Source organism: Dromaius novaehollandiae, chromosome 8 (genome assembly GCF_036370855.1).
Source record: "Dromaius novaehollandiae isolate bDroNov1 chromosome 8, bDroNov1.hap1, whole genome shotgun sequence".
NCBI classification, from domain to species: Eukaryota; Metazoa; Chordata; class Aves; order Casuariiformes; family Dromaiidae; genus Dromaius; species Dromaius novaehollandiae.
Genome location: NC_088105.1, coordinates 11,093,699 through 11,109,394, shown reverse-complemented (window position 1 = coordinate 11,109,394; position 15,696 = coordinate 11,093,699). Strand labels below are relative to the sequence as shown.

General features: G+C 54.9%; 1 protein-coding gene across 1 annotated transcript in view; it reads right to left on the bottom strand.

Moving 5' to 3' along the window:
* Positions 1-507: 507 nt before the first annotated feature.
* The window catches only part of CACNA1E (calcium voltage-gated channel subunit alpha1 E), a 174,825-nt gene continuing 159,636 nt past the window's right edge, over positions 508-15,696 (bottom strand). The window contains exons 41-49 of the mRNA XM_064515647.1: positions 14,017-14,122; positions 12,708-12,815; positions 12,078-12,178; positions 11,486-11,592; positions 10,525-10,633; positions 8,952-9,080; positions 7,053-7,233; positions 6,658-6,851; positions 508-6,188 (exon numbers count right to left, since the gene is read on the bottom strand). Of these exons, the coding sequence (XP_064371717.1) occupies positions 5,649-6,188; positions 6,658-6,851; positions 7,053-7,233; positions 8,952-9,080; positions 10,525-10,633; positions 11,486-11,592; positions 12,078-12,178; positions 12,708-12,815; positions 14,017-14,122 (1,575 nt within the window). The 3' untranslated portion in view covers positions 508-5,648. The remainder of the gene's footprint in view (positions 6,189-6,657; positions 6,852-7,052; positions 7,234-8,951; positions 9,081-10,524; positions 10,634-11,485; positions 11,593-12,077; positions 12,179-12,707; positions 12,816-14,016; positions 14,123-15,696) is intronic.

The window sequence follows — 15,696 nt, the reverse complement described above, 5'->3', positions numbered from 1 at the left end:
CGACCACTTACCTGCAAGCTTCCGGCCCGGCCACAGCTTCCGAATACTCTCGGTGTCCACATCTTCTGGGTGCAGATGTGGAGGGATGGTCCAGCCCAAACTGTTCAAATCCCCCAAATCACCCGGCTCCCAGCACATTTTCAGCACCTTCGGTTTACAGATTGGTGGTTGTTTGTATGTCTGCAGCAATGCAACACCATCATGATGCTCTCAGCTTCCCCTGGTCACTGCGTGCCGCTATTCACAGCTCTTGCTCCAGCGCCAGCCACCCTCTCCGTGCCCCGCAACGCGCACGGCCTTAGCAAAACCCCTCCACGAGGCAAAGCGTGCCACACACGTTCCCCTGCAAAACCCTGCATGGCTGCCCCAAAAGCCATGTCTGCCACTGGCACCGCAGGCATCGCAGCTGTCCTGGGCAGTCCCCTCCCCTCGAAGGCACTGGTACCTCCAGGTCCCGCTCCCGGGGCCACAACGTGGGGTGAGCCAATGAGACAGTGGCCCGCGGCGGTTCTTTACAACAAGGTTTTATTTTTCTTTCCTTTTGACAAAAAACATAGAAGTTGTACATCGCCGTCAGTCAGTTTGTTTCCCTGGTTGGGTCTGAACGAGCATGTTATGTTACAGAAATCTCCACTGGCCGGCAGGCAGTGTGGAGCCCGCGTCCAGGGCCGGCATCCGATGCACCGCCGGGGTGAGCCAAAGGCAGAGCATCTCCTCCTTGCTCGGCTCTGGGTGCCCGGGAGCGTCGCCGGAGCCACCGGGCTCCTCACCGAGATTTCCAGGGCTGCAGCACAGCGGAAATGGCAGGAGAGTGGTGGCTCTTCAGCTCCACCCTCCCTCCAGTCTCCTGCTTGCCTGGCCGCCAGTTTGAGTCCAGTCCCCAGCACCAACTGGGAACCAGTTGCACAGGACTGGCGAATTTGTGCCTGGGCGGCGGTTTGTCCCAGAGCACCAGGCCCATAAGCAGAAGTTGAAACACGTCCCCATTTCCTCATCCCACCACGGCCAACCGCAGTCAACCACCTCCACAAAATGCCCCTTTACGCCTTCCCGAGCCCCATGTCCAGCAGAGTTGTCTCCTGACATGGGTACAAGTCATCACCTGCCATGCCGGAGCAGCCGGAAAATCAGCACCCAGTGCCCCCAGGGTGCCTGAGAGCTGAAGTCCCCTTGGTGTGGACGTGCCGTCTCCGTCAGCAGTGGCCTGACCGCAGGTGGAGGTCTTAGCAGCAGGATCCCCTTGGTGTCTCCGAGGTGAAGGAAAGGTCTCTAGGTCCAAAAAGCCTCTTATGTCATGGAAGAGACATTGTACAGCAGCAAAATGAGTCCAGCGACTTAAAAAAGAGAGATGCAGGCTGCAACAGTGCCTCGGAGCCTGGTTTTCTCCCCTCTTTTCCTCAGTCCTCCTAGGGGCTGATTTTGGTTTTACAGGCTTGCTTTGGAGGTGCCACCATGTCCCCATGGGTCCCTGGCCTGCCCTCCCGTCTCCAGGCGTGGGAGCAGGACTACTGGGTACTGCACAGTAGACAGGATCAGGCCATTTTCAGGGGATCACCAGGAAAGAAAGGGCTCCCAACCCCAGGGTTTGGTTTTGCTTCATATACACACTTTCCGTATGTTAGTAAAACACAGATCTTACAAGAAGAAAAGCTCAGGTCCAGCTCAGGTCGGGTTTGACCCACAGCTGGTGTTCAGCGAGATGCAGGCGAGGAGGCCGCTCCACGGTGAGCACAAGGCCCAGGCAGCTCGTGTCCTGCGCACTCGAGCCAGTCACCCAGCACGCGTCGGGTGGCAACACCACAGCCACGCAGAGATCTTCCAGCACGGCACAGGTGCAAATGCTTCGCTAGCTCCCTCATACCCACGTCAACCCCAAAACTTGGTCAGGCTTCGAAACTGCTCCAGCGTTGGGACCCCCACCCCACCTCAGCTTCTCCCGAAGAGCCAGCACATTGCAGCCCACTGCTGCAAACCAGTCCCTCCCAGTACGTCCCAATGCACCGGAAAGCCAACCCTGCACCACTGCTGCACCCAATCAGTCCCACAAAAAGCCTGGAAACCCACTAAATAACCCCACATCCCTTCTGATCCCCTGTACAGGCAGACTGTGACCTCAGTGCTGAAAGAGGCCAGCTTTCTTTTACAAGATTTGCTAAGAAATACTGCAAAGCATCACTGCACGCTACTTGCTGGCCCTGTTCTGGGTCAGAGGAAAGCAAATGCCCAAAGCTTTGAATCCACATGATATCCCCTCCCCGCCGGCCTTCTCCCTGCCTTTGAGAGCTTCCCGCCCACCCAGCTCGCACAGACACAAAAAGCCACCTCCTCACCTACCCTCAGGTTGTTACTCAGAGCACGGCTTATTGTCAGGCACCTTTCTGCATTTAGAAGCAGACGATGCAGCCTCTTTATTTATAGCGCGTACGGCATCTCCTCCCCCAGCCTGCAAGGCCGCCTCCCACTCCATCCCAGTGCCTCCACGCAGTCCCACGCTGCCTATTGGGCCTGGCTGGAGCACCCGCGGGAGCCTGGTGCCAAGCAGCCTGGGGTTCAAAGCATGAACCACATCCCGACGGCTGGAAGGGGATGGGCACTGTCCATGCCGCCAGCCAGCACCAGGGACCTTCCCCACAGCTGCATGGGGCATGACTTGCCCTGAAACATGGGATGGGGAGCACAGAGGCTGGGTGAGGAGAGCAGCGTGGAGAGGGTTTCCTGGGGACTTTTGTACCATTTGGCAGATAAAAGTGTCTGTCCAGAAAGAAAGCGAAGGGCTCGTGTGGGGGTTGCAGGGATGCGGGTCCATCAGCCAGCAGGAGAGCAGAGGTACCACCAGCCAGGAGGGACGTTTCAAGACAGCAAGAGGTTTTGGCCCATATGAAAAGCCCGTTTTTTTGGACGAGGAGAGGACAATTTGGCAATTAGAAAAAAGACATTTGGTTCATGACTAAACCCAGGAACTGGGCAGCTTTTGGAGATGGCAGAATTCGTTTCTCACAAAGCAGAGCTGCTTTTGAGGAGCTCAGTAAGTGATTGGGAGGCAGCAGCTGAGCTGCACATGCAGGATCAGGGCAGGAGAAGCTGGTTATCTGGGGGCAGGATGGACTAAAGCATTGCTTGACCAGAGCTCCATTCAGCTGGCCAGAGGGCTTGGAGACAGCCAGGAGGAAAGGGACCACAATAACCCTCAGCAGAGCAAAGCAGCCGGAGGGAGAAGGACAGAGACAGGGGCTGCATTGTCCCCCTTTGCCTGGCTCAGCCGGCTCATGGTGCAAGCAGGCTTAAGGCCATCTCCCACCTCTGCACCTGGACGCGCACAGTCCAACTACACTGACCAAACCCACCGCTGTCCCGACCTCCAGCTCCCAGAGTGAGTCCTTCCCTGAGGCACCAAAGAGCACAACGCTCTCCAGCTCTGCAGGACCACCCTCAGGCTCACGACGTACAAAACTCACTGCATGCCCAGCAGAAACATAGCTGATCTCTACAGTGAGAGGCCAACAGCCACAAGTCCACTAACATCTCCCCGTCCTGGCAGGTGAAGTACCGCACCCACAGCCCAGTGTGTGTGCAGAGGAGAGAATTAGAGTTGACAGCATGTAATTACCAGATTAATTAATGACTGGAGCTGGAAGTTGGCCCTGCACTGCATTTTCAATATTTGCACATTAAGTAGCATTACCAGCCAGCTTAACCTCAGGAACGGCTCGGCTCTTATGGCACTGCGCTCTGCAAGCAGGCACAGCTGCGTCTGCCCCGAGCTGGCACCCCAGCGTACCCAGAGCACAGGGCGCAGACCGTCCACACCGACCCCAACCGCCTTGGAGGCTCGAGCTGAGCCCGCCGGCGCATCTGCCCTCCCGGAGTGGGGCACAGCAGGGCAGCCCCTCTCCCGGCAGCCCCTCCATCCCCGTAGCCACCTGAGTGCCTGCTCTCTGCCCACGGGCTGTGCTCCCCTCCGAAAGCCACAGCCGGCTCTCAAACACCCACCAGCCCGCAGAGGTCCCCATGCTGGGGCCAAAGGGTTTGCAGATGGCAGCAAAATCCTCAGCCCCTTGCCCATCCCTGCAGGGGCAGCAGCTCCAAGGAGAGGGCAGCAGCAAAGGCCGCAGGGGAAACTGAGGCGGGGAGCTGCCAAAGCTGGGCTCTGCTGCCAGCAAGCAGGGATCTTACCGCAACATCACGCACACACGAAACCTCTCCAAAAGTTGTGCTCTTCTGTCCGTAGTGCCCAGCCTGACCTGGACAGGACCAGGGTGCTGGGAGGGCACACAGGCCTCTCTGCCGTCCGCCTGCCCCAGCGGGCACCTCCGTGCAGCAGCCAAGTGCCGCTGACACGCAAGGTGCAGAGAGACCCCATGCAAAGCCCTGCCGGAGCTGGTAGGATGCCTCCTGCGCTGGCTGCGGTTTTGCCATCACAGCACAGCGGAGAAAGAGAGGCTTGTGCCAAGTGAGCCACACCCACGAGGGACCGGGAAACGGCCCTGCCCTTGTCCCTTGGGCTCCCCGCTCGCTGCCCAGGAGCACAGCATGGCCAGGAGAAGATGGGCCTGAAGGCAACACAGTGAGGTCCTCATGCCTTGCTCCAGCCAGCTCTAACCCTGCAAACAAAATTAATGCTGCTGCAAACTTCTGAGGTGGGGGCAAGAGGTCAAGGGGAAATTTCTACTTCTCTTTCATATTGACTGATTTCCAGCAATTCCCCAGAGAGCATGAGAGACTCGGTCCTGCCCGCACCAAATGGGGTACAGGTAATAAAAATTCCCACAGGCCACTGTAACCACTGGCTGGGGGCTTCCCAGGGCAAAGGCGGCCCTGGGCAGCTTAATGTGTCAGATGACTAAAACAATTCCATGTATGTGTATATCTTTATATATACAGCATATAAATATATATACACACACATACTGTATATACACACACACACCTAGAGTTCTTGGTATATAAATAAATATACGTTGGTGCGAGATGGGATACATTCAGCAGCACTGAGCCCCCCTTCCCTGCTCCCATCTCTCCTCCCTGCATCCTGTGCCCCAGTACAAACCAGTCGGTTTTGTTTTTTCCCCTCCCGGCAGGCAGAGTTGCTCCTACCTGCCCACTGGCCCCCAACCTGCTGGCCCTCCGCAGCCCACCTTAACAGCTTGCCCCTTTTCCGGGCTGGCGTGAGACCCTCTGGGAAGGAAACTCAAAGCCACAGGCAGCATGAACCAGGGTGACAGAGCATAGGATGCCCCCGACATCCCCTTGTGGAGACGCTCGAGGAGCAGGAAGCCATCACGACGGCCGTTCCTGGGGGTCCTGCGTCGGCCTGCACAGGGTGCCCCGAGGGGCAGCGAGCGAGGAGAGGGGCTGTGGCCGCAGGGCTGTCGCTCACCCCGCCAGCACGTGCGCCCGGCTGGGCCGCCGGCTGCTCCGCCTTCAATCAAATGCTTCTCTGTGCAGAAAAAAAAAGTGATAGTAATAAATGAAAGTTGACAGATTTTAATTTTTTTTTTGCACAAAGACTTTTTTTTTTCCGTTCTGTTTGGTTTTTTTTTTTGTTTTGTTTCCCCTGCATTTGATTTTGGTTCTGTTTCATTCCCAGGCGTGGCGAAGAGCATGCATTGGAGAGGGCAGGGCGGAGGGGGCTAAGGAGAGGGCAGCTTCTAGCACTTATCGTCTTCCTCAGTGTCGCTGAGCACGTCGATGCTGGCCCCGCACATCATGCCCTGCCCTGCGCCTCGCCTCCTCCGCCGGTAGTGCCCGTTGGGCATCTGCCAGCTGTGCCGCAGCGGCGGTGCCGAGCCGATGGTGTTGGAGCGGCCGAGGCTGGTGGCGACGGCCGCTTCGAAGGTGAGCGTCTCCTCCTCCCCGCAGTCCGAGGCATGCGAGTCGTCGTGCAGGGCCAGGTAGGGCTCCGAGATGTAGCGCTGCGGGGTGGATTGCCGGCTCTGCTTCCCCTGCGGGGAGCTGGAAGACTCGGTCAGGCAGGCAGCGTTGGGCTCCAGGGCCTTGGAGAGCAGCGGGGACCCCCCCTCGCTCTCCTCGGGGGGTGGCGAGGCGTCTCCAGCATGCCGCAGCATGGAGGCGTAGGAGAGGAGGGGACGTGGCTTGGGGGGCACCGGCGGGAGCTGGCGGCGGCCTCGCCGGGGGGTGCTGGTGTCCGAGATGGAGGGGATGGAGCTTTCGCTCAAGGAGCCCGTTCCCTGCAACGGCACCGAGACAGAGGCCACAAACTCAATGCAGGAAGAGTTGCTAACTGTTCTCTAGCTGCTGGTCGCTCTACAGAAAGCTCTCTAAGGACAGGTCATCTTCATGGGCTTGAAGCACGCTCAAGCACTTGCATGTCCGGGTTTTTGTAGCTGTGATGCCTTGACCTTGGCACAGAGGAGACACTAGTGGTGGGACCAGCCTGAGGCTGCAGGATCAGCTAGAGACCTGCTTGTTTCCCAAAATGCACTGCAGGCTGCCTCAAGCAGCCCTAGCCCTTGCAAGGCACCAGCACTATGCTCAGCCCCACAGGGGACATGGACGGGGAATGCCGTAGCAAGGAGAGACAGCGGGAGCTCCCAGGGTTTGGGTTTATCTCCTTGCCTTTGGCAGGGAGCTTTTTCTAAGCCTCCTTTTGCACTCAGACAGGGCTTTGTCACCCACCCGGGCTCCCACAGTACCTACCTGCCTGTTGGGTGTCTGCGACCTGCCCTCGCTGGGTGACCGGGACTCACGCCGCCTCTCTGGAGATTCATCGTGCGCCTGAGGGCTCCTCTCCTCCGAGTTGCAGCGGGAGATGTCCGGGGACAGCAAGTGCTTACGCTCTTTGGATCGCCCCCGCTCCCTGCCACCTGAGCGATGGCCATCAGACCTGTGGCCTGCAGAAAACCCAAGTCAGGCCCTGTACCCCCTGCCCAGAAACAGAAGCAAGGGGGAGACGAGGCTTTGCTCATTCTCTGCACTGGCGTGGGACCACCGGCAGAGCACCACAGGCCCATGCAACGCGTGGCCTCCAGGCAGCTTAGAGCTAGGTGCCAAAATAGCCTCTTGCCTGACTGCCCCATCCTTGTCCCACTCACCCGAGTCAGCGTTGAGGCGTCGGGCGGAGAGCTGGAGCGAGGAGTGATAGCTGCGCCGGCGGGACTTGTAGGTGTTCTCGCTGCTCCGCTCCATGGAGAACTCATCCAGCCAGGAGCTGTTGGTGTGCTTGTCCCGGATGGTGGAAAACGATCGCCGCATGGAACTAGTGTCTGTGACCACCTGCAAGCAGGCCCCGGGGCCGGCCGGGGCAGGGGCATTAGCGACGGGGCAAGGGGGCTCGGAGGAGCTGCTCTGCAGGAGAGTGGTCAAGCAGTTATCAATTCACCCGTGATCCCTGTCACACCAGCCACTGGGTTAGCTCTTTAGTACGACGGGGAGATTTGGGGGGCATGGGGGCCTGGTCCAGCCCTCCCCAAACAATCTCGGCACAAATGAGTGGCAGGATACTGTGACAGGAGGAGCCACGATGTGTTTTAGCTTTTGTGCTTACAGGTTTCCCTGCCCCAATCAACTGCTAATTGTGCTCTGAAAGCAAAGTGAACAACCTCACTTCAAGCCAAGGCACTGAGTTTTAGAGCAAGACCAGCAGCACCAGGCAGGGAGGCAACGGGGGCTATAAGACCGTTGCCCCCAGAGCTATCTCAGCATCACTGCCTACTTTGAAAACTGGGGACTGAGCAGTGCAAACCGAGAGATATCTAAGATGAAATCATTAAGCGGGGGAGGAGAGGGCCTTGGTTCTTCCAGTGTCTGAAGCCACTTGCTTGGTGCTTATTTTCCTGGTTACTACCGCTTTTTCAGAATCCTCCCTGGCCCTTCTTTCTTCCTGAGCTGCCTTCATCCCCCTTGCTCTATGACCCCTTTCCCTTGCCTTTCCCCTGTATTCATTCCCTCTTTCCTTGCTCTCACTGTTGTTTTATTGTCCCATCAATCCTTCCCTCTCCCTTTCTTTATCTCCTCCATTCTTCTCCCTTCTACCTTCTCCCCTTCCCTAACCTCCCCTGTGTCCTCAAATGTTTTGCACACATCACCTCCTTATATATTTCCTTTTGTTTTATTTTAGCAGCTTTTCCCCTCTCCAGCCTTGGGGTCATTCTCTCCTTCCTCCTTCCTGTCTCTCCCTTCCTGCCTTCACATGCTATCTCCCTTCTGCTCTCATCCCCTTTTTCTGATCATCACCCCCATTGCTGATTGGTCAACAAAGTCCACACAGAAAAGCTTCTCTTCCTCTTCATATTCCTCCAAAGTGCCATTACAGACAGGCAATGTAATGCTGCACCAGCACAGATGCAAAAGTCTGGTGCTTGCACCACCACCGCTGTGAGAAAAGAGACCTCGAGACTTCACAGCAAAAGGTTGCAAAACCGAACCCCATGAAAGCTTTTGTGTCTTGGTCAGAGCTGTGTACAGACAGAAGGACAGAGAAACCAGGCAGACAAACGAGGAGGTGAAATGTGGCCTGGGTTCCCCTGGACAGACTGTCCAAGGGCACAGGCAGAGATGCGCGTGTTGGGACAACGGGAAAGGAAATAAAAGGCTTCATCACCCAGGAAATCATCTGAGAGCTGGGCAGGGACTCTTCAAACCTGTGTCTGCAGTATGGACCGATGAACCCAGCCAGCACTCAGGGCTGGAGGAAAGGAGGGGTGTCCCACAGAGTGGGGACCACACAGCAACATCCCGGCAGGGCCCTGCTCCACCATGGACCTCCTGTGTGAGCCTCCCCTTAGCTGCTCTCTGCTGTTGTCCCCACCATAGAGGGGGACAGCAGCGCTTTCCTCCTTGTGAAGCAACCCGAAGATGGAAAGATGCTCTGATAGCAGGGCAATGAGGATCCAGGGGGCTTGGAGGATGTTCTCAGCATGGAGAGAAGCACCAGCGTTACCTGGTAGGCTTTGCTTGGACTCAGCATCCATGGGGGCTTTCCTTGGTTTTACCTGGGGATCCACAGTGAGACGAGGCATGGAGGAGGCCCTCCCAGATACAGCGTGGTCCTGAGTGTCCACGGGAAGGTAGCTGCCACGGTTAGAGGGCTGCACTCTTTGAAACTCCCTAACCTCTGGCTCCTGGAAACAAAGACACAGCCAAACTCTTGGGATTGGGTTGGAGCAGAACAGCATGCTGCTTCTGCCGGTGTCTGCAGAGGACAGCCCAGGTCTCTCTCAGCTTGGCAACCAGGGGCAGATTTGAAGTTGGCCAAAGAGTAACTCTAAGAATTATTATTAGTCATGTTGTAACTGAAAAATAATTTCCATTTCACAATCCATTGCAGGCGAGCCCAGAAATGGAGTTTCAGGCTCTTTCCCACCTGATGTTCAATTCATCTTGCACTGTTTTCTTTCTGCAATGATACTGAAAATCCTGCCTGGATTTTGGTAACTCCACAAAGGCCTAGGCTCTAACTCCTTCCCTTTTTTCAGAATGGGATCACATGGGATTTTATCTGAACCTGCTTTAAAGGCTTTCTGGCCACATCCCAATTAAAAGAAAGAATGCCGATTGTGGCATCCCTATGTTTTGGTTAATTCCCAATTTGAAGGACTCTTGATCTAGTACAGAAGTGATGCCAAAGAACCATAGAAATTAGCAGGGCGTGACATCAGGTATGTGCAACTTTGCAGGAAGGCTGCGCTATGAGGGGAGATCTCAGCATCACTCCTCCCTGCTGGCGTGCACCACGCCAGTGGGCTGCAGTCACCAGCTTGGCCGGAGGGAGGGCGAGTGCTCGGGGCGGATGGGGCGAAGAAACAGCATGTGTGTGTGGTACACAACTCACAGAGAGTACTACAGACTCCAGGGGACACAGATCGGGCCAGAGATGTACAGTGATACAACACTGCAGTCCAACAAGTGTCGGGGTGGTGCATGAATGCACACACACAGACATGGAAATATATATATAGATATGTATATATACACACACACACGCACAGAGACACTACTGCTGCCGACCAGCAGGTGTGTGGGGCTGTAGGGCTGTGCTCCCACTGGTGACACAGTTTCACAGCTCAGTTTGGATCAGGGACATCAGCACTGACAACAAAATGAACATGAATCCAAAAACATCAGATACCATCACTCAGCATGGGATAACCCACTGAAATGAGTGCTCAGTGAAAAAAAGAGCAGCCTGTGAAGAGAAGGATATTTTACTGAGAAGGACATCAAACCGCGGTCACAGGTCTCGAGGTTGCAAAAGCACTTGCTGCTGTTTGGTGCCAGTGGCACAGAGCCAAGGCCAACCCAGGGCTCGCCGCGTTCCCGTTGCTCAAGCAGAGGCAACGGGCAGGAGCCACAGGTGGGGAAACCAGTGAATGTTTGTCCCCTGTTTGGATCTGTGCGTGACCCGAAGGCTGTCATTACCGCTGCTGTGCTCACTGCCCCTCACCCTGTCCATGCCAGAGGAAGCAGCACTTCGCCTCAGTGTTGATAGACCTAGACCTCCCCCTGCCCACCAGCATCCTTGCGGGCACCACAGGAAAGCACTTGTGAGGCAGTGCGTGACTTTACCAGGGACTGGTGCTCCTGGAACTGCCCATGTGTTGAATCCATGCATGCCAGCTGGAAAATCTCCTGCGGCGAGAGCGGGCTCAGCGAAGGGAACCCACTACGGCTGCTCCTGCAAAGAGAGGCCAGCTTCAGGGAGACCACAAGCCTGGTGCCATGATCACTGGGTAATGCTTCTCCTGCAGCTGCCCTTGCCAACCCCCTACACTGTCGAGGCCAAGAGCCCCAGGACAAATATCACACTCCTTGGAGAGCTGAAGGGAGCTGGGTGACAGTGTCTAGCCAGGAGAGGGCACCAGCCCCTCAGAGCCCATGGCAAAAGAGGCCCAAGCACCTGTGCAGCCAAGGTGGTATCCCAAGGTGACTGCCAGCGGCTAGTGCTGGCTCCCCTGCCCACCCTGCACCACTGTGGGACCTCCTGCTGAACTGCTCCAAAGCTGTCTGAGGTTCAAGAGCTACAGTTTGGCCATCCCAGCTTGTTAAGAAGGACCCTGTTTACACAGTGCAGTAGTTCATGTGAAAAGTGTCCACCTCATGGGAGGATGGGAGGAAGAAAAGCCTTGGTGTTGTCCTGTCAGCCAGCATTTAAATGGGAAGGATAGGGGAATTCAGAGACAGACTCAGAACCACCTGCCATGTGCTTTGCACACTCATCTCATGACCAAGGAAGGACTCCTGGGTTCTGGTATGGTCCTGCAAGAGGAGTGTCCACGCAGGCATCTAATCATCCCCACCTTTGGTACCTTTGCTGCTGCTGGTGATGCTGACACAAACCACCTATCCTGCCTGCAGCAAACAAGAGCTTTGTGCTGGGAGATTCCTGCTCAGGGACTGGATTTCCTCTGCTCTAGGTAGCTCTACTACCCCTCACACATCTCCAATGCCAGCTCCAGAAAACAAAATGAAAGCTGCAGGTACAGAAAAGCTACAGGAATACCTCTTCTATTCTCAAGGCAGTACTCACAGACCCGAGAGGGTGTCCTGCTGGAGATAAGGCAGAGCCTTAGCATTTGAGATGATTTCTTGCGGCAAAGAGGAAGGCTCCATGCGCTGAAACATCGGAGCATTTTTCTGTATTGAAGAAAGGAAGAACCTGAGGCTGTATAAAATGTAGAAGAACATCCAGTGCATCACCAAATAAGCCCCCTCTGCTTGGAAAGGTGACAGTGTGTTCTTGCTCCCTGTTGGTGACTGTGGATGCTCTGCACATGTCTGTAGTCACCTATATGCCCCAACCTGCACTGACATCCTTGCCCCTCAAAGCAGCTATCCAAGCCCACTCAGCCAGCAGCCCTGTGCTTTGCACTGTTCCCCAAGAGCCTGGGAGAATCTGATGGGAGGTGACACCACATTAAAGCACCTGAGACCTTGGTGTGGTCCAGAGCTGGATGGCTTCATCTCTCCAACTGTCTCCAGCACAGCGCCAGCGAGCTACGTGCTGAGCATCCATTTAGCAGGGAGGTAGTATGGAGCAGCACATTCCCTGCAGCACCATCCCCGTGAGGATGCCTTGAACTCACCCATTCTGCCCACTTTATGCTGCTGTTGAACCTCACCTGTTCCTCCAGCTGCTGCCTCTGCTTTTTCGCCTTGCTCTGCTTGTAGTAATCCATGATCATCATGGCTGCATATATTTTGCCAACAGTCAGGTCAGAGGCTGAGGGCATAAAAGGGAAAGAAGAAGGGATACTTCTGTTTTAAGAGAAACAGTGGGTCTGAAGGCATCAGTGCTGCCTGAGGAAGAGCCCTGACACTAGATATCTTGGTGACCCTCAAGCTCTGCTCTCTGCTCTGAGAGAGAGAGAACTAAACACGGAGACACTCTAGGGGGAGATGAAATGGATCAAGATGGCTTGAAAGCATCATAATAAAGCACCAAAATGCATATTCTTGTCACATCATCAAATGTAATGGAGCAAGCACTTCTCAGTCTCCTGCCCCTACATGCTCCAGAGATGACTTAAAGGAGACTCTGGATTTGGCAAGAGGGGAGTGCCACATTTTTCAAGAGGGTTAACAAGCAGCCAGGCAAGGCAAGGAAGAACTAAGCTTGTATCAGCATAATCCTTTCCCCTCTTCCCCTCCAGCTGGGGGTTGGTCTGACTGCTCCCCACCTTGCTTTGGGAAGATGCTGATTCAGGTATGACAGGAACTTGGCAGCAATGACAGACCATGGGGAGACTCACTTTTTGGCATGGGTACTAGCAGGTCAAGCACTTTCTGGGACAGATGAGGCCAAATGGTCAGGATCTCCTTTTGAAGCTCAGAGTCCAGCTGCTGCCAGTCGGCACCACCTGGAACAGCAGGGGACAAAATGCCCATGTATATCAACGCCCAGCGCCAGGGCCCAGCTAAACATATCCCTTTCCAATCCTGAAGCTAGGCTCGCTTGCATCAACAAGCAGCAACCAACTCTTTGGGCTGGGAGGGCCATCTTGCATCAGTGAGCCCAGCCTCCTGCTCTTGGAGGCAAACTTTCCTATCATCCCTTCCATATGTGCCTCCATCTCCAGTCCCTTGCCCTCCCACTCAAAGCTGCCATCTTCAAGCTCTCCTTGGGTCCGTCTCTGCAGCTCCAAACCCACTCCAGCCCACACACACCTGCTGCTGCCCCACTTTCTCTTTTCTAGTAAGTGGATCATGTGCTGATGAAAGAGCAGCTCCGCTTGGTTGAAATCCTTAAATTTTCATCAATACTGTGTAGGGAGGAGAACATAGCTCTCTGGCCAGCAGTGAAGGGATTCACCAAGATGTGGAAGACCCAGGCTCAAAGGGAGAGACCCAAGCCCAGAGCAAGGGGACTTGGCTAAGCTAAAAGAGACCCAGGTTCAAATCCCTGCTTTGTCTAGATAGGGCTTGAACTTGTTTTTTTCTAAGATGCAGGGAGTTCTCTGAGCACTGGGATTTTGATGATCTTGCCCTAGATTGGATTTTCTTCCAACAGTTGAGCTTTTCCCAGGGGAGACTTTTTGAAAATTGGATGTTTCCAAGAAAGCTTTTGCTTTGATGAATCAGTTTTGCCAGCAACAACAAACCAGGTCTTCCTGCTCTGAACATTTTATCTTCCCTGCAAGATGGAAGTCTGCTCCTCAGCCAGAGGAGGCCAAACATACATGATCTTTCCCCTCCTTGGTTTACTTCTGTAGATCTGGAAGAAGGGAAATTCTCCATCTCCCCTTTTTCACATTTTATGCAGTGGATGTTAAGTTCTGTTTCTGCTTTCCAGGCACAGTAGCTTCTAGTAGAAAGCTGGCCAGCTCTTCCACAGAGAAATGGATTTTGACTTGTGACAGAAGGCGGCAGAAATTCACCTTTCTGGGTCAATCACTTCCAAGCACACTCCTGGTTCTGGGCAGCCAGACCCAATTTGACTGTGCATATCCTCAGCTTGTCCAAAGGGACCGAAGCACAACATAATGAGCTGCCTCCCTTTAGCCAACACTAGCAGCTCTGAAATCCTGCTACTCCATCCCCTCTCTATGCCACCAACATTACCTTTGGCAATTTTGATGTCCAAGGCTGTGCGTATCAGTGCCATCAAAGTGGAGGTAAAGTGGACTGTCATGTCCTCAGCCACTGGCATGTTCATCAGCACCAATCTCTGCGCAAGAGAGAGAAGAAAACAGCGGACGGAAAACAATATCGAAAAACACATCGACCAGGCTGGAGAAAAAGAAATTAAACATCAAAAAAAAAAGGGAAAAAAATTAAAAAATAAAAAGCAACAAAGAGTGTCAAAACAGCACAGCCAAAAAAGAAGGGCAAGGATCACCCCGCCCCCTCCCCCCCGGCTCCTTCCACCCCAGGACACCGGCTCACTGCCTTCCAGGGCTCCTCCTGCAGCCCCCCAGGAACGGCCCCTGAGCCCCTCTCTCCGAGAAAGCACCTGGCACAGGGCTGTCATGGCAACTCACAGCACTTTTGGAAAGACACTCCTGATCCATCAGGGATTCGGCATCAGATATGCTCAAGATGGGGAGATGAGGCTCAGTTTACCGTTCCCAGGTGGTTTGGCTTTCTGGCTCTCAACCCTTCCCATCTGGGGCAGGGGAGAGGAGGGTCCCTAACCTTCAGGGACTTCAGATCAGCTTGATTCCTCTAGCATGCTACATCCTGGCGCCCCCTTTTTGCGTCTTTCAGAGATGAAGTTTGCCAGCACATGCACAAGGTCCAAATTATCCGAGGGTAGGGAAGGGAAAGGGGGGGTAGGAGAAGCGCAGATGGAAAAAGAGAAAGGCAACCAAGGCAGGTTAGACACGCCATGCTCCTTCCCCACCCTGGGCAGGTGGGGTGCAAACCGAAGTGACCAGATCCACTTTCCAGAGAGTATATTTTGCTTTGTGATTACCTTGGATCACCCCTTCCCCACCCATTCCTTTTCTCCTGGCTTCTCATGTCCTTTCCCTGCCTTCAACTCTCCCTGGCTCTCCTGCACAAGTGCAATGGTGGGTGTATGCATGTGTCACCAAACGTGTGAAATCTGGAGAGGATGGCAGTGCATTTGCAACTGTGCAGAAATCACCCCTCAGCTAGCACCTTTGCCCACACTGCTAAAAGGTCCACGGGCTGTGAAGGCTGGCAGCCCACTGCCAGGAAAGGCTTCAGTTTGCTCCAGACCTGGGCTGCAACCCTGGAAGCACATTGCTCCACACCTCTGGGTCTTTTCCTAGTGGCTGCTGCCCTCAGCAGAAGTGTGGGCCAGTGGCAAATCACACATGGCTCCCACCCAACGTCCTTTAGGGCTTCATGCTGCTCCTCATCTGCAGCTACGCAACCAGAAGAAAGCTGTGCAAGCACATGCTCCACAGATGAGCTGCAGGGCACCTCCTGCAAAGGAGCAAAGGGGTAAAACCCAGAGCCTGCTTTTAAAGGCACCTCGTTTTGCCTTGGTGTCCACCTTGTATAAGCCATCCTAGGGACAGCCTGTGGCAGTGTGCCACTCCAAAACTGGCTCCTCACATACTGCAGAGCTGTTCCTACAGAACATGCCCTCAGGGGCCCACCTCCTTCCCACCTCCATGAGCTTTAGCCAAGTTTCTACACTGGCTGGGACAAGCATGGTTCCAGGATGAGCAACCCCAAAGCCAGCTGGGTCAGTGAGCTCATGAGAGATGTCACGGCCTCCTGAAAGTGCTTTGGGGTAACTCCTCACCTCATCTGCTCCAGCCCTTCCAC